This window comes from Mastacembelus armatus, chromosome 22 (genome assembly GCF_900324485.2).
Source record: "Mastacembelus armatus chromosome 22, fMasArm1.2, whole genome shotgun sequence".
NCBI classification, from domain to species: Eukaryota; Metazoa; Chordata; class Actinopteri; order Synbranchiformes; family Mastacembelidae; genus Mastacembelus; species Mastacembelus armatus.
The window spans coordinates 13,154,658-13,173,838 of record NC_046654.1 but is presented as its reverse complement, the minus strand read 5'-3'; the positions used below and the strand labels follow the sequence as shown (position 1 = coordinate 13,173,838).

The following is a 19,181-nucleotide window of genomic DNA, read 5'->3' as shown; positions in this document are numbered from 1 at the left end:
GTGGAAAGAATGAGAGGAGGATGGGTGGGGTCTCGTCATACTCAACTATACTACACACACACACACACACACATGCGCACACACACGCCCACAATCATATATCTCTGCATTAATCTCATCTCTGGTGACAATTTACATGGATATGTGGTGAAAGTAGTGGAGCATGGAGGCCACTGTTCCCTGTTTATTCCTTCATAGCAGCAGCCACCAGCACACACACACACACACACACACACACACACACACACACACACACACACACACACACACACACACACACACACACACACACACACACACACACACACACAGTACAAGCTGCTGCCACCACCACTCTGCCATCCAAACAAACAGAGTCTGACAGCATAGCTGGTGCCTGCTTTGCATCCATGCACACCCACACGAAAACAAAGTAGGGTCGACTTTCATATTTTAGAGGTTCAGTAAACTCGTGCTTCATCCTCACTACCCTACTAGAGTAAATCCACGCCGCGGATGAATCCGTCCCTCTGGCAACAAGTGGCCATGACCCTGTCCTTTGGCTGCTCCAAGTAGACACATCCTACATAAGCAGAACAATGAAGAGTTAATATACACACTGAAGCAGAAAGACACACAGGCAAATGTACACAGAGGTGTGTTAACAGTAGACATCTTCCTATGAAGAACTGCACTCACAAACTAAATATGTTTTATGTTGGTGGAACTTGAAATTTGCTTGAATTTATCCATTTTATGCCACTTTTTTTCCCACTTTATCAGACAGCTATAGTCTCTGTTTACTTCTTTAGATAAAATCATATGATGCATATAAAATCAGCTTGTTTTAGATTAAACTGTCCACATAGTCTAATGTAATTGAATTCGCTGCCGCCCAGTCAACTGTAACATTAAATAGTTCTCCAGTTTTTCAGTTATTTCTACATAAGAAAAATACTGAACTGAAGACTTTGACTTGTGGTGGATTTTTTTTTAAATTTGGCATTTCTACTTTGTACTTTGGTATTGCTAAGCTCTGAAATTTTCTTTCACTATTGGTGCATATGCACATAGAAGTATGTAGCCAGTATTTAAGCTGTTACAGTGTCTTGGAGTTTCTTCAGAGTTTGTTCACTTCTCTTTGCCTCACGGTGACAGACTAATCGAATATTCTCCCTTTGATGCAGTGCCACTGGATCTGTTCGTGTGGCATCTGCGTGCATGTGTGAATATTTTCAGCACATATCACACGTGTCTTTGTGCTCTTATGTGTGTCTTTGTGCTCTTATGTGTGTTTTCTTATGCGCTTGACTACATTTATTTACATTTGTTTGTACAACTATTTTTTTGTATGTGTATATGTGTGTGTGTGTGTGTGTGTGTGTAGGCAGCCGGTGGAACGGAAATGTTGTTTATGTAGTTTTATGCAAAGCAATTATGTTGACTTAATTGGGTTTGTTTATGTGGCAAGTGTGGTACCTCCAGTCATGTATGGCTGGTACTGTGGACACACACACACACACACACATATGGGCAGACTTGTCTGAACAGCACACTTTAGACCGCATGATTGAATAATGTGAAGTGTTTCTTCCATAATGGAGGATTAACAGTGTATTCAGTGTGAGTTTTTAGAGCAACTAATTTGTGTTCATACAGCACTCCAGCTGTTCTTTCATAATAATATGTACTGACAGTCATCGTTGAACGCATACATTTACCACGTTTCGTCACACTGCATTGAACCACTGAATTATCCAGCTCATCCACAGAAATGTACAACTGGTGCAGTTTGAAAAAACAAACCAGTTTTCCCTTGTCTCTTCCTCTCTTCATTGTCTCAGGTCTGAATCCAGAGATAAAAGGTTAATTTGCCATCTCTCTCCTTCCTCTGGGCCAAATCAATCCACCATAGCCTTGTCTCCCGTTGTCCTAATCAGAACCTCAACTCACTATTGGATTTCAATGGAACAGGCGCAGACCAAAGACCCGCACAAGCACCTAATCAATGATTCTCAAACGGCTCTGGTTTTCTATAGGGGATCGCTCGGGTTTAATGCTTACACAAGGAAGTGGCACAGGGTCCAATGACTTGATATGTCCTCTGGAAGTGCATTTGTCATTTACCTAATAGTGAATCACAAAGAACTTCATGTATAGTGATTGCTCTGAGCTCTCAGTGTGTCTGTAAAATCCTGTGAATTTGGCGTCAAACCCACTTACTCATTTGGAACAAAGTCCGGGCAGCCTCAGTGAAAATACAGCCTTCTGCTTAATACTGATTCCGTATTGTTTTTCTTTTATCAGTCAAAAGGCAGAACACTTTTTGAACCAGGTAACTTTTGTGTCATTGAAAGAAATTCTGAGAGAAAGACAATAGTGGTCCTTCAGAGCTTTATTGTTACATCAGTCCCTGCAGCTTCCTTCAATTTTCAACCAAGGCAGATAGGAAACAAATGCAAATCCATTTTTTATTGACCTCTCTTTCATGCAAAGAAGGAAATTCAATTCATGTGAAAGAATTTCTTTTATTGTGACAGCTTTTGTTATTGCACAATTGTAGCCCTAAAATGACTTGGTGCCATGTGGCTGTGTGAAATCTTCATGTTCCAACTTCACGTTGCTGTGCAGGTTCAACCATGGCCCCACAGAACTCTGGGAATGGACCGGATGGAGTCCACCCGCCAATCACCCGCTCACCTATGGCTCAGGAGAGAGGTGTGTATGTCTACATGTGTGCTAGGCTCTGACCAGCATTGGATTTTTGGCCTTGTCTGGTTAGAGAATAGTTGTCTTTAAGTCTTCAAGGACAGAGGCTGATGTTTGTACAGTTGAATACTGTGTGTTTACGTGCATGTGTGTCTTTATGACATGGTTTTTATTTCAGCAAAATGTAATGTCTAGCACACATGTCCTCAAACGACCCAATGAATACACTGTAGTTTCTGTATGTGTGCAACATAAATAGTTTCCCTAAGAAATCAGCTCTTATGTTTCAGATTAAAAGTCTTTCACCACTGATGTTCACGTTCTTTTGATGCAGCCACTTTAGGCTTCTCTCTGTAATATGTTGCCAAGGGCTTGTAACGTGAACGTTAACCCACAGGCCAACTCGTGTCAGCCAAAGGAGAAAATATTTTCAGCAATGATGTCCACTTCTCAGCTAGAACTAAAAACAGCAGAAGTGTTCATTGAAATAAAATCTGCATCCGCACAGCATTGCAACAAATCCTGAAAGACTGGGATGTAACCTTAATGGAATGACTGCAATGCTCCCTCTCTATCACCCACCAAAGAGCAGTTAAGTCAGGGAGAGACAGAGGGAGTGGATGGATGAAGACAGAGCGAGGAGAGGGAGAGGCACTGTAAAATGTTGTTTCCCAACATGATGAAATCAAGCTGGAGATTTAATGCTGTTCTCTAATGCCTGTAAACCTCGAGCCCTCCCCAGCCTAGTCCAGGGAAACATAGTGACGGTTAACAGGACTTGCTGTTGTTTTTGCTGTTTTCCTAGCTAAGATTACTCCCCCCCCACAAACACACACACACACACACACACACACCCCACTTTGCTCAAGTGCCTTCCTCCCTAAGAGCCTCTCTCCACTCTTCATTTCCATAAATCCGCTGAATGTCTACCGCCCCAACCCCACAAACCCCCACCCCCTTTCTTTTTGCGTGCTTTGCCGGCTGCCTGTTGTTGTTGTTGTCCGGCTGAGAGCTTCATTCGCTTTGCCAGAAAGAGAAAAAGGTTTATGTGTGTGTGGAGAGGGAGAGGGAATGAAGCAGAGAGAGAGAAATCCTTGAATGTGTTATTTGCTTTTAGCACTGTCTGCACAATGTTCCTCTCCCCATCCATTTTCCAAGCAATTTAAAGTGCGGTATTACACACTGTATTTTTTTCTCCTCCTCTCCCAGAATCCCCTTACCCTAATGGAAGCAAAACATTACAATAATGTCCTCGCTCCTTAAACCCAGCACTCGCAGCCTAAGCACTTTCAGGCCCCAATCGCTCTTTCCCTCCATTGCGCTGTCTTTCCCTCCCACACACACTTTCTCTCTCTCTATGCCTCTCTTTCTGTTTTGGCCTCCGTCTCTTTCCCGTACACACAAACAAACACTCAAATAGAGTGTTTATTGCTCTTTTTCTCTGTTATCTCCCCTCACACACTCAGAAACACAAGTATGTACATGTATGTATGTGCACACCAGCGTATGAGGGAATACACACAGCATTTTTAAACTTTTATCTCTTGCCTCTGTCCTCACATTTGCTCTTGCTCTCTTAGCAGAAACACCGAAACACCGAAGTGTCAACTTGCACTTTCCAACTTCGTCATTTCCCCAAACCCCAAATTCACTATAGAGTCGGTCTGTGCACGCTAATACAGCACAGTGGATAGCCATCAAAGTTTACAGTCGAGCAGACCCAATCCATTTACACCTAATCTGCAATACTGAATCGCCTCCAACACACACACACACACACACACACACACACACACACACCCTCTTCCTTTCTTTCAATGGTTGTCCAGCGACCTTTCCCAGTTTGTGGTGAATTGGGAGACCTTTCTGTGGGTTTTAAAAGCGAACGAGACAGCTTGAAAGAGCGAAGCTCAGCTGAGGATTGCTCCAAATGTCAATTTCAATGGTGCAGGTGAATTTGGGCCTGAGAGGCTTTGACACATCTATTGACAAAATGGCATAGAATAACATAGTACCCTTGGTCAAATCTCTAGCTTATTCTGTGGAATAACATGGTTTCACATATACACACACAGGTACAGCTTTTGCAGGTACATGCATGATTCAGGCCATGTATACACTTGGCCTGTGGTTTAGCCATGGATAAAGTTTGTGCTCAGGGTTCCTTTTACATGTCAGTCCATCCTTTTTGTGTAGGTTTTGTTTAATACCCGGTCCATGTTGTGTTACTCACAGATGTGTATCTACGAGTAACAGGAGCCAGTGCCAAGGTAGAAGATCAAGTCTTTTATCAGAACAGATATCCTGATTTGTTGAGCCAGAAAAGGAACATGCTCTGCTTCACTCACTATTTGATTTCACTGAGCAGGCACATTCACCACTGAAGATCTGGATTTTAGGCATTTTATAAGCAAATAGTTGAAATTGCTTTTTATGTATGTGTGTTTCAGGGTTTATTTCCAACATGCAGAGGAACCAGGCTGGCTCCCAGTTCGCCTCTCCACAGTCCGGGCCTTCTATGTCCCCGCACCCCTCACCTGGGGGCCCATTGTATCCTGGGATGGGACCCTATTCCCAGAGTGGCCCCACAGGCCATTATGGACCCCAAGGATCACAATATGGACACCAAGGTTGGAGACAATCTGCCTAAATGGGATTTCTAACACCTTATCATGTTAACACACACTAAAACCTATTTTCATTAGTGCAAATACACTTAGAGAAATAGAAGACTTGAAGATTTTCAAAGATTGGCCTGTTTAATAACCAGAAATTGAAAAAGCACACACAACACTTCTTCGGTAGCCTAGTGATTCCACCACTTTATATTAAAGACGCAGGCACCAAAGAAAGTGGAACATGATTTCATGATTTCCCATGTCTTATAATATGTGGGTATAGAGACTTGATGATATAGAGAGTACTTGCAGGACAAGTCAGCAATCTACTGTAGCTGGAAAGTTAAACTGCTTGCATGTTTGTAAACCAGGAGCATGATTTGATTAAACGAAGTTTTATAGGAAAGGGAAAAAAGCTCTCTGAGGTAACAAGCTTGCTTACTGCTTGTTAACAGTCTGTCAGCGTGCCGTTCTCTTTCACCATACATTTATCCCAAACTCTGTGGCTCTGTATACTGTGTTACCATAATTTCTGTGGCCACTAGAGGTCACCTAACAATAACACGGAACTTGTTGGTAATAAGCAGCTAGCACAGATGACCTATAGCCTTGTTTTTACTGCATCATCTCCGGGCTCTAACAAGAAATTGAGTCCTTGAAGCTTAAAACATGGAGCGTAAAATAAAAACAGCTCCTGTCACTCTAGTGAGACACAGAGGAGGTAACTGGTGAGAGAATTTGATTTCCCACCAGCTAGTGTAGGAGTCCTTTCAAGCTTTCAGATGAATTATTAATCATGAACATCACTAACAGGCCCTGTGTTGACTTCCAGTGTTGACTTTTACCTGACATCAGATTTGTGGAGCAGCTTTTGCTTTCTGACTAGTCTTAATGGCGTGATGAATAACTTGCATGTCATTCATTCAGAGGGGTTATAGAGACTCTGACAGGAAAGCCACCATTATCTTTTATCGTGACTGTTGGGCCCCATTCCACAGTCACACTGGGCCTTGACATTAATGTCATTGGTTTCAAAAAGAGTTTGCTAACGACGAATACAAAACGACGCATTCTGAAAGCCATATCCATCCTCTTTTTTCTGTCTGTGACTGTATTTTTCTACAAATCCAGCCAACACTCACTGTCTCCTCTCTTCCCCTGTGGTGGGTTATATTGCAGGATTTAAAAACTGGACTTTTTGAAGGTGTGTTTCTCAGAATATTCATGAGACACTTGAACCTTGGACAGACCTCTTAACCCTTCTCATGATAAAATTATGAGGTAGCACCAGACTGACAAGACAAGACTGACACGTCGTGAAGTTTATCCGCTGAATAGTGATGTCCATTTGTCTAGTCAGGCTCAGTGTCCTAGTGTTAGCCACACAGAAAGACGGCCAGTGTCTGTGAATTCTGTAGAAGAAAATAAAGTAAAAATAATTCATCTTCGTTTAATCTAATGAGATATAATGTTAGCAAATGGCACAGTTGGTAAGTTTCCATGTTAGATACTTCATCAAAGACACTGTAGTGTTTGGAGCAGAGGAAGTCAATAGTGTAAAAACGCTGCAAACTAGCTGTCAACCTACTTTGAAGCCCAGCTAACCAAGCTAGTTCATGTTGTCACTGCAGTTGTCCCATATATTATTAAACTAATTACAGACCTCAGTCTGATCAATATGGGAATGATATATGTGTATCTACTTGTTCTGTATAATCATCACAAAAATGCCCCCTGAGCGAGAGTCTTTGGTTCCGTATACCAAGTATAGTGGGCCTGTTTGATGAGCCATTTGTTAAATCACATCAACCATCAATCCAAGCTTTTTTTGATACCCAAGAAAAAAAAACTTGGAAAAAAACCAAGTCACAGATTTTAGGAAATTTGGGGAAAAAAAGTTTGGATTGCTCTCTATAATTAAGCAGCCTCCACACGCTTGTTTTCTCCAATGTACAACTCCCGGCCATCTAACAAATGTTGACATCTGCTGTTGTACTTCGTTTTCTGCCTTTGGCAACACACCAGACGAAACATTATGGTATTTTTTGGTAAATGTGTGTTTTAATATGTCACCTTGATAAATGTGCCCATCCGTGCGTGTGTTTTCCCAAAATTGCGGCCTCTCCCTCGCATTTGTTAATGTTGATTAATAGCCCTAATGCATTTGGTATTTGGTCTCAGTTCTCCACCCACTCTTATCTCTTAATGTGACTTTGGCTGGGCTGACAGCCCAGTAAGCAGAGAGAAAAAGAGAAATAAAGTAAGCAGAGAGCGACAGCGAGGCGGACTAGCCTGGAAGAAGTGCTGGAGGCAGATGAGCGTGAAATCTCACTGGTTTGACAGGAGAGATGTTCCCATCAGAAACTGAAAGAACGACTCAGACCTGCTGTCTTCTCATGACACACATATATACAGTCGTATATACGTATGCTCTCATTCAAATGTAATATTCTAACAATTGATCTGCATCTAACCTGCAATAGTCCCATAAGCTGATCTGGCACCTGAGTGGCTGTGTTTGTATATTAACACAGTATTTTCAAGAACATGGCACAAAAATATAGACGCTCTGTCTTTCTTATGCCTACTGTACATACCAACACATCCACACACACACACACGCTCTTTAAAGAAATTATTCATTTGCTGGCATTAAAATATTCCTCCCAGCACTGTATAGCACTGCACATCCCCAGAAGCCATTTATATGGCCTCTAAGACATAACCAGAGTCCCAGTTCTTAGAGGACCCATCAGAGACCTGTTTTGGGTGAACAGGGCAGACAGCTGCTGGTCATTGTTCTTGATGACAGCTCCATCTGCTTCCCTTCCCTCTCCCTAGTGCACTAACAAATTAGTTAGCCATTAGCCAACATAGTTCCTGAACTCTCCTCTTTGTTTTTCTTGGCTTGTTGCTGAGAGAACCAAGAACATTTTTGGAGCTTTAAGCTGTGTTTCTTGGTGTGTGAGACAAAATCTTCAGCCACACACACCAACACAAAGAGTTTGTAACTTTTCCCAAGAACAAACAACTATAATGCAGCTTGTGTAATCAACTGCATAAGCTCCAGTCAACATACAGTTATGGTGATGCATGAGGCTGCAGGAGGATGTGGCCTTTCTAAGAAAAGTACTAAAATATAAAGTAGTTATTTCCAAAGATCTTTGATTAGGTAAGTAAGTTTCCCTGCCAAATCTTTTCCCCGTGCTGTTTTCCCACTCTCATTTTGACAGCTCTTACAGTGAGTGGACTGTGAAGCAGTTCCCAAAAATATTTCAACTGCTAAATGTTTATGGCTGTCCTTTGAAAACCCACTTTATCTAAAGTTAAACTGTGCACTGTGTACTCTGTGGTGATATCAGGCTCTACTCACGAATCAAATGACTCCAACAGCTGTTTTCAAGACATGCACATGGTACGGGGCCAACATGTTGAGAGCAGTGGACACATCGGCCGACAAGGGAGGAGGATATCATACCGTTACAGGGAAGAGATTTGGAGGCTTTCTTAGCTCTGCTCTCTCTCTCTCTCTCTCCCATCACATACCCCTACCCCTCCACCCCACACACCCCCGAGGGGTTCAACACTGCGCTGGTAATGACCATGCTTTAGACAGCACTTTTAAGCCCTGGTGCCTTGCCGGAGCAGCGGTATAATTCAGCCAAAAAATAAAATTAAAAAAAGCCATGACTCAAGCCAGCACCTGGGGGAGGGAGTCGAGTTTTTTGGAGGAAATTGACAGTGTGTGGAGCTTGGCAGCCCCAAGGCACACCCCATCCGTGCATAGGCTCAGACACCCTGCCAGGGAAGGTGCTGAGGTGGCTGGGAGAAGATGTAGAGACCCTCAGGCAAGAGAAGACTAAAAACTGTCCATCCCGCAAGTTGTACATGTATACCACAGTAATACTGACTCTCAAAACCACATAAAGCAACACATTTCTTTATTTCTGTAAATCTGTATTGTCAATTGTGACAATTGTCAGTCATGCCTAATTTCAGAATAGTTCGGCTGGTAAAAACACAACTCCATTAAAACCAGTTAAAAAGAAAAATGCTGTTATTCATTTCTCTTGTGTTCAGTCACATATGGATATCTTTTCCAGGCTTCTGTCCTTGACAGCTCCAGCCTGCAGTCATGTAATCTGTGTTGCACTCTTTATTGATGGAGTTCATAGATCCAGACAGTGCACTAGTGCACCATCATACCTTACCCTACCAGTGCCGGGAGAATGACCGCCTCGGCTGTTAGCATTGGATGGTTCAATCTGCTGAGGAAGCAGTAGACAATAATCTGCTCAGTCACACTCCAGCTCTCCTGCAGTACTGCAGGGATTAAAACCAGTGCAGGGTATAGTGTTCACTGTATGCGTGACAATGTCTGGAATTTCCATGTAATTGTCAACGAAGCACCATGAGCTTTCCTTCTCCTTCTCCTCCCCTCTGTCGCACTATAAATACCACCAAGACTCTCCAAAGGCACCATATGCCTGAGTAGCAGGCAGGGAACCAAGGATGCAAGAAGGGACAAATAAGAAGTTACATCTGTCTTGTCCTTTTTCACTCTTGTCCCTCCTTGACTGGTTTCCAGTGTTGTATGAACAACATGCAAAATAGGTGCTGGAGATGACACAGTTCTGTACATAGACTGTGTGTATGAATGCACTGGCCACTTTCTACTGGTGTGTTTTTCAGTGCATTGCTTTATTTAAAGTCACTGTTTGTGCATTCATGTTTTTTAATGAAAATAAATATACAGCTGTGAAAAAGAGGCACAATTAGGATATTTTTTTTTATATTTTTTATAATTTGTGTTATATCTGTCTATATGTGTATTTATATACAGATACACTATATATTTTTGTTTTGTCTTTGACCTCCACAATAATCCATCATCCTCATTTAATGTAATCAGAATGGGGCTTTGAAAGCCTTGGAAAGCATGAATGGCTCTAATAAAAACACCTAGACTTTTAGGGTTGAGCTCTCATTAATTTTAAAAAGTGGGTTAGTGCGGCATTTGTCCTTGAAGATGTTCTGTGGCACAGCACCGATCCTTCAGGAAGTGAATAATTCTTGTCAGGACGGAGCAAGACTCTCATAGGAAAGCTTAGCATTAACCCAGTCCTGCAGCTACTCTGTCTCTCCTTTGTCAGCTGAGGCAAACATAGCCCACAACTAGAACATTTTCACTGGTAGTTCATCAAGACTGATAAGCTCTGTCTGTGTTGCATGTCGAATTAATGACACATTTTCTCAACACAGACCTCTTTGGCTTAGCATGGAAACTCCCAGACACTCACTCCCACTCTGGGGTCTTTTGGCTCAGCCACCAAAACAGAAAAAAATGCAGATTGTCCAAATGAGCCTGTGTGAAATAAACAACTCCCTAGGAGGTGTGCTAGAGCCTGAGTGTGTTATAAGGGCCAAAAACCACAGTGTCCACCCAGGGTATTGAGAATGTATGGCAGGCAGCCATGACATGGGGGCTCAGCAGCTGTCCAGAGAGGGCTGAGAGAGGTCACTGACTGGAGTTTGTTCATCTGCAGCAACTCGTCAACCCAAGCCGAGAGAAAGGAGGCTGCGGAGCAATGTTTCCAGGATTTTCCGCAGTGGTGTAGGCAGTCGCTTATGAGAGAAAGAAACATGGAAATGTCTTTCATCGGCCTCAGAAGTATTATGTATGCATTCACACAGACAAGGAGATGGACACATACACACATGTACTGTGCACCATACGTATCCTCCTGTGTTCGTTAGCAGACATCCTTTCTTGCTGAACGCTTCCCTATTATAGCCCCAAAACCCTTGACAGGTGTCAGCCGTACTCAGCTCACCAACTCACCAAAGCCTCCCCAGAAATAATCCGCTTCTTCTTTTCCCATCTCCCACAGTAGATTTCATCACAATTTCTGGACAAATTCAACTGAAGCTGCTGACTTTTATAGGAATGACTTTTATTTTGATTCAATATAAATCCTATCACGGGGCTTGGGGGCAAGAGTTTGCTCCCCCTCCCTTTTCTTCCTGTCTGTCTGCCTTCCTTTCTTTCCTTCGCTGTTTCCTCCTGCTCTCTCCCTCTGTTGGATTCACAGGCTTATGTCATGTGGAAAGTGTCTTCACTGAAGCAGCTCGAGGACACCGAGAAGCCATTTCCATTTTCTTCATTTTTTTCTTCCTCCCCGTGTGGAATATTGTCATTCAACTTTCCCTCGTTTTAGCGTGCAGAAAAGCCTTCAGGTTTTAAAGGGACTTTATCCCCTTTTCCAGACATATTCTCAGAGGATTAAGCAGCGAGGCCCAACTAAAGCACCCTTAATCAAATCAAAATAAATAGCCCCCTTCACAATGGAGGATGCCACCTTTTCCATTTCTATTTTTGAGGGGATTTGTCCCAGGGAGGGAATATCACAGGGAAAAGGCCCTGTGCCTGCAGAGGAAGTATAATGTGATGTGCTGTGTGTGTGTGTGTGTGTGTGTGTGTGTGTGTGTGGGTAGGTGTGTACAGTAGGTGTGTTTTCGTGTGCCTGAATGTACAGTATGCACACGTTGTCTTTGACTGCATGGTGATTCTCTGTCAGCTCGTATTGCAGCTGGTGTTGTTTCTGAGCCGGGCTTTTAGAGCCAAAATGGAGGGGTTTAAGTGTGCCTTAGGAAAGCTTCTGGCATTGCAGCCGTGTGGCACTCCAAGGCAGCAAGAAAGCATTTACAGCAGATTAGAGCTCCTCTCAAGTGTTTCACAAAGTCAGCCTTAAGCTTGGCAATTGTTGCCAGGGCCATCCACCAACCTGCAGCAGTGACAAATATCACCAGGACACACCCCACATCCAGTTGTAGAGGTCATGAATCAGAATTATGTTTTGCACTTTACATTCCTCATTCCTCATCTGTCACAGGATTAGTGTCTTCATGGATGGAATAGTTGTATATGTCACTGTTGTGGGTATAAAGGTATCAGCTGACAACAATCCATTTCTCTTCAAATGAAGTGATTCATTGCACCCATTTGCAGCTACACTATTTCACAGCCACCATTTTGAGTCATTCTTGTAAGTTATGTATCAAATTCAATGGAAAGTTAAATGTCTGAAGTGACAGCAAGCCATGTTTTACCTTTTTAGTGATACTGTATGTGTCATACGAAATCATTTTAGGCATATGTCAGCTCATTCATGTTATCTTCTTCCAGGTAACTACCCTCGGCCATCCAACTACAGTGGGACTGCCAGTACGAGCTACAGCGGACCTGGCCCGGGCATGACCAACAGCCTAGGGATGAATGCCAGCAGCCCCATGCACGGCCAGGGGCCCGGCCAGCCCATACCTGCAGGACGCAGCCATGGCCCAGGCAGCCAAAACAGGGTGTACCCACCAATGGCTCCCAGCTCCCCCAGCATGCCTCAGCCAGCTGGACCGGGGATGGGTCCTCCTTCATTGGGTAGCTCTAACCGCAAGGCCCAGGAGGCAGCAGCAGCTGCCATGTCTGGATCTGCCAACTCAACACACAACAGGTAACAACACAGGAAGCACTGAGGAGGTCTGACTCTAGTTAACTGTGGGAAATCTCATTAACACAGTTTTTGAATTTGCTTTATGGGGTTCCTATGTAAATTGCAGCTCCACCTAAATATGCTATAATGGTCTACAAGTGAAAGAAAACAGAAATGGTGTAAATATGTAGTACTGGGCCACTCCAAAAGAAATTGCTCAAACACTTTTGTGGAACTGACAGTATTTTACTTCACTTGGAAATAATGGAAGGCTGAAATTAGGGGCCAGAAGCATCTTCCCCTTATATCACTTGCTATTTGGTGAGTGACTTCTCTCTGCAGGTCGTCTGTGGGGAGGTGTGCTGAACAACAACAAAGTGGCTTTGCCACAGATTTTGACTTTTTTTTCTGAGCCTTTCCAGATGTGCAGCCAAGAGTTTGTTCTCAGGGGTTCCACGCGTCTATGAGCCATTTGCGGAACTATCCCTATTTTCACACATCTCATAAAGTGCCTGACATTTTGATAGCTGGCACTATACACCAAGTGCCGTTTGTTGCAGAAAGAGAGATATTGGCTTGTGAGGAGACATGTGTGGAGAGTATGGGTTGAATACTGCAGTGTCATAATAAAAAAAGGAGAGAAACCAAACCACAGCTTTAACTGTGAAAACAACAGACACAGAAGTGACACCAAGCACCTTAACACAAATGCAAAGCACTTTGATGGTCTAACTATATGTGAATTAAGGGATATTATTTTTCCATTAGGGTTGGAGCTTTGAATATTTGAGTGTTTGTGGCGTTATAGACCGGGGCTGTTGTGGGACTGTGTGGGCAGTAAACTTTAGCTGAACTCTGCTGAGGGAACTTGTGAAAACATGGCGTCTTCAGAGAGGAAGGGTGGATTTCTGGATTTCCTCCAGTCATTGCAGGTTTTGCCTAAGAGTGCATCTCGGGATCAATTCTACAGGCTGAAGTGGCAGATTAACATTTGTCAGTGTTCCTACCCATTTCTCATGATGCATGAGTCAGACTGTGAGCCGGCGATGATGTTTCAGATGAATTTTCTCTGTTTGTTTGGGGTCTGTTGATGGCCCTCTGCAGGCGGCTTCCACATGTAAGGTCCCCAACCCAGATGCAGCCACCCCAACACACCTCCACCCACCGGTCTGCACTCGACCCTGCCTCTATCTGCACGCCACCTTCACCTCCACCCAGACATCACCACCCACCCATCCTGTCACCCTCACATTCCCACCACCATAGGTAGGTCCACCACCCTCATAACTGGTGTGTCTTCTGTAAAATACTATTTGTGTCACATGACTCAACCGAATGAAAATGTGTCAAACTATAAATAAAACTCAAAGTGATCATGATGATATTTCTCACAAGCTCCCTCTGAGAGCAAAACATCATTGTTATCATCACTGTAATTGCCATCATCACCTTCCTCATCATCACTTTAGTCATCATTATCCTCATTGTGAACAAGTACAGTACGATGCAGGGACACACAGACACACTCACTGAGGTTCAGATTGTTTTGTGCATTGTGTTTTGGGGGGTGGTGCATGATTAATTACTGTCAGTTTTGTGCATCGGGGGCCCAGTTTTGTTCACACACTCTTAGACACGCACACACATACACACAGCAATGCAAATGGTGGCCGAGCCATTAAGCGAAGGCTGAGCTGTCAATAAGAAGTGGCATGACATGATCCCCACTGCTGGGACCAATCAGACTACCTGTCAGTCTCTCCTCACATTCACCAAGACACCAGAGAGGTGTCAGTCAAAGTGGTGCCGCTATGGAGGAGAAGTCTGTTTACAAATCTGTCTAAATGTGTATTTGTGTCTTCATCTATTTCTCCATCTTTACAGTGATCCATTCTGACTTGCTATTGACTGTGAAGATACGCGTGGGTTCCTTATCGTTGGTGTTTTTTGTTTTGTTTTTTTTGCATTAAGCAATCATTAATGTGTTGTTTTTAACTGCACTGCAAAGATCACATTTCAAACAAATTAGATGATGGTTTCTCCTTTTGATTCCCTGTCATATTTTTTCCACCGCTCAGCTACAGTGGCTGTTTGTGTGCATGCTAACTTCCAAATTGCCACTGTGTTTATTGAGAACAAAGCTTTCACTGGAGAAAAAAAAAAACAAGCTGATGCTAGATATTGAGGACAACAAAGCACTTTTCTAAACTAGTAGGTGTAAGAAAATCTGCCAGCTGGGTGAGACTGTTTGTTTCCAAAGCAAGCCAGTGTTCACAAATTTAAATTATTTGACACATTTTTTCTTCTTTTTTATTCACAATATTGTTTTATATTGATAACAATAATTTTTTTTGACTGATTTTTTAAAAAAAACGAAATATTTTGTTACAATACTCCAGTTTTTGTGCTGCCTGTGTCACCCTTAGCGTTGTTCTTGCCTGCTGTCACTCATTCTACCTCTTTCATCCCTCCCTGTCTGCTTCTGTTTCTCTCCTCCCACCTGTTTCACTCTTTTTACCAACTCTCCCAACTGTATCACCCTTTCTGTCTGTGCACAACTGTTACCCTTCCCACACTGTTTTATCTCCCTCAGTCTTTTTTCCTCCCAATTTGCTTTTTGTTCTCCGTTGTCTTCAGCACAGTCTTGTTATGTTTTTCTTCCTCAGAACCCACTTTAGAACATCTGAGGGAGATCAGGAGAAAATTGGCCTCCGAAAACCTGCAGTTAAAGGCTCCAGCACCGCGTTTGCTCTCCAGATCTCAGCGCAACATCGTGAAACATTCAGACCTAGTTCGTCTCTGTCTGAGAAACAGGTTGTTAGTCGCAGCACATGTCTAGTTTCCCTCTTTGATACATCAACCCTCGGTGAACTGCCACAGACACCCTCTCCTGACATCCTAAATCAGGGGCTAGTCAGCAGCAGTGTCACTGCTTTGTCTCGTCTTCTTGTCCTCTCTCTTTTTTTAAACTCATCCTTTCGCTACATCCCCACCGATACTCCCTGTACATTTCCACCTCTCATACCTGATCACCATTCTCCCCTGACTCTCACACACACACACACACACACACACACACACACACCCTCACACACTCCAGCTTCATTACACTGAGAGAAAAGAATGCCAAATGAACAGAGGAGGGCCACTTCTGGTATCCCATGGCTGCAGACAAGGGTTGAGATTAAATCTTCATAAAGTGTGATGTGAGAGGTTTTTTTCCCTCAAGCCCTCTCAGAGTTTCTCGTCCACTGGCTGTCTGGAATAAGAACCAAATGTCAGACTTTTATCGGTTAATCAGTTTGATTGGTGGTTGACTGGAAACAGTGTTGGCCCAGAGAATCCTGTTGCTGTACTAAAAGTTAGAGCAGTGAAATATGGCTTTTATTTTAAGTCACTTAATGTCAAGCTCTGTTATTTTTATAATCTAAAAATTTAAGCTTCTCCTGTTGTAGTTATGGCAACTCGCTGTTAAAATGAAAACAGGGCCTGCCACTTCTTCATGCACTATTGCCTCACATCAAAAATCGATGCTGGTCAATCAGAAAATGAATAATGAACTGCAGCATAAAAAGTCTGACATGTTTTGGTCAAACGGATGATGTGAAGCCTGTTAGTGTGGAAGATGTACAAGTTTGTTTAGAAGCAAGGTGTGGTAGAAAATTTGAAAAGAGCTGAGGACTGATGTTGGGGAATTTTTGGAAAAGAGAACAGAAAGTATTAAAAGGTATAAGCTTTTCTTGGCAGCAGCTTCTGAGGACAGAATTGGCTTTTCAAATGACTTTCCAGTGCTGCCGGCGACACTCTACAAAAAGTTCCTGGAGCTATAGGAATGGGCTCTGTCGAAAAAATAAGCACTTAGTACAAGAAGAGCAAAGCTCAGAAAAAAAAAGAACCATAAATCAAAGTGAAATTGAAGGGAGAAAAATGTTGGGAGAGGGAAGAAGAGAGGAGAGGAGAGTGCTCCTGGGCAAATCCTCGCCAAATAATTCATTTCTGACCTCCTTAGTAAGTAAATTTGCTAAATAAATAAGAGCAGAGCTTGAATGTCAAGAATGGGGGATGCTGCCTGTGGCGCTTTGTCGCTCGCAGTCTTGGCAGTGCTGCGGAGCGCTCTGCTTTCATTAGATGGGCAAAATAAATGGCTTCTCCTCCATCCATCCTGAGCTGTTTGATGTTTGGGAAGGAGGGGAGGGAGAAGGGAAGAGTAGCTTTTCTCTGGATTTAATATGTTAAAAGCTGTCCTTTTATTTTTTTTGTCAAGGGTTTATTCTGGTCTGTCCTCTGTGTGTGTGTGTGTGTGTGTGTGTGTGTGTGTGTGTGTGTGTGTGTGTGTGTGTGTGTGTGTACGTGCGTGTGCATTCGTGCGTGAGTGCATGCATGTGTGTGTGGTGAGTCAGGAGTTAGGAGGAGCTATGAGCCCAAGCTGCCCTGAGAACAGATTGGGTCCATATATAATTCATGGCCTCCAGCCGATCCACTCCATCCTTCCATCCAGCAGCCTCTCTCTGGCTCTTTTTCTCTCACTTTCTTCTTACACAGAGCAGAGGGATCGATAGGGATGGCCACTCAGCCATCACACACTCCTGCAGTCCCAGCGCTTCTGCTGTCTCGTCCAGTTAGCAGCTCTGGGAGGCATCAGCGCAGCCTGTCACCACAAATGAAGGACAAAGGCACTGCCACTTCTAGAGAGACACCGTCAGCTGGTTGGCTGGCACATCGTAACCATGGCATCCCCTTGGCAACGTCGCCCACCCCATACATGAACACAAGGACACGCTCAGACACACACTGACACACACTGCACATGGTGTGAAAGTGGCCTTCTCTGATGCCCTTCACACATGTGGACTGAATAGCAAAAGAGAGATAGTCCTCTCTATCTATCTCTATCTCTCTCTCTCTCTCTCTCTGTCTCACTCTCTCTCTCTGTCTCACTCTCTCTTCCTCTCTTTGCGTGTGTGTGTGTGTGTGTGTGTGTAGACTTAGGGACAAACAGTGGGAGGGTTAATATAAAAACTAGTGAATTTATCACTTTTATTTGACACAGGTAAAAAAATGTCTTGATATACTTCAAAGGTCTATATATTAACTTCGTGAGATGATGCTTTTTGGCACTAATGGCGTCTGGACAGGCCGAACAAAAGATTTCCTCCCAAAGTAGAATTGTCAGACAGGAACATTTTCACTATAATATGATGTCAAACAGTAACTTCTCTTAAAATCCCCAAAAAACTCTTTTTTTTCCTCCTCAGGCCAGTCCTAGACAATGTAGTGCAAGTACACCGGCCTGATGGTGTCAGGATAGATGTTTCTGTGTTTCTTACTGCATACGTGCGTGTGTGTGTGTGTGTGTGTGTGTGTGTGTGTGTGTGTGTGTGTGTGTGTGTGTGTGTGGTGGTGGTGGGGGGTGGGGGGTTGAACGTGCATTCCCTCGGCTCAATCACATGGAACAGCGATTACCTCCAGCTCTGGGGCCCTGAGCTGAAAATACGCAGCCCATCAGTCCACTAGGGACCCATACAGACACTACTCAGGCTTCTTCTTGCCTTAATTTCCCTCCCTCCTCCCCTGCTCCTCCTTTCCTCTTTTCCTTCTCCCTATCTGTCTTTCCATTCGTCCTCCTTCCCCTGCTTTTTCTCTCTTCTTTCACTCACCCTTTCTCTGTGGCAACAGGATGCTTTTTTTTTTTTTCCCCGGCACAAAGGTGCCCGAGAGCAAGATGAATGCGCTGTGCCGTTTTTTTTTCCCGATAGCAGCACATGCATATATTAAGTGTGATTAAACGCTGTGCAGTGCCTCCATCAAGTGCTTTCTAATGGGCTTTTTTATGACATGAATTAGTCATAATGGGAGAGCGCCACAGTCGAAAACCTCCAACCACCGTTGTTGTTGTTGTTGATTTGGATATTTCACAATTCACATGAGAGCTTGTGCTTATATTGCTTCAGGTGGGTGAGGGGCGTTTTTTACAGTATGGATAAATGAGCTTCATAGGCATTTGGTATCTCTAAACTTATTTTTTGTCCCTGGCTTATCAGCAATCTTTTGTGGGAGTTTGCATGCAGAATGCATTTGTACTTGTGAGAGAAGGTGCAAAGATCAAAAGGTAAATTTATTTCTGTGTCTTGACTCACACAGAGCTTTTTAGGGAACACGTAGGCTGCAAGTGAAGGAGTCTATATTTCCCCCATTATAGGGAAATGGGGCCAGATAAGCATGGATTTGGTGTGCGCTTGTTTCTTTGCCATGGAGCTCCCCTGTGCACCTCAGCCCCCATAGAAGGATTACATATGTATCATCAGCCGTGCTCTATGACTAATTACATCTGTGAGATGAGATTATGGGGAGGTTTACCAAGCCGATCCCTCCTCTTAGGCTATGTGTA

The 19,181-nt window shown here is 43.5% G+C and overlaps 1 protein-coding gene across 8 annotated transcripts in view; it reads left to right on the top strand.

Annotated features, from left to right (window-relative positions):
* LOC113125879 (AT-rich interactive domain-containing protein 1B-like) overlaps positions 1–19,181 on the top strand; it is a 188,974-nt gene that overhangs the window by 151,354 nt on the left and 18,439 nt on the right. For 5 of the 8 annotated variants that reach the window (XM_026299528.1, XM_026299499.1, XM_026299480.2 and 2 more), the window contains 4 exons: positions 2,611–2,697; positions 5,139–5,318; positions 12,493–12,814; positions 13,898–14,059. In XM_026299528.1, the coding sequence (XP_026155313.1) occupies positions 2,611–2,697; positions 5,139–5,318; positions 12,493–12,814; positions 13,898–14,059 (751 nt within the window). The remainder of the gene's footprint in view (positions 1–2,610; positions 2,698–5,138; positions 5,319–12,492; positions 12,815–13,897; positions 14,060–19,181) is intronic. The other 3 variants (XM_026299538.2, XM_026299510.1, XM_026299519.1) reach the window with 1 other exon arrangement.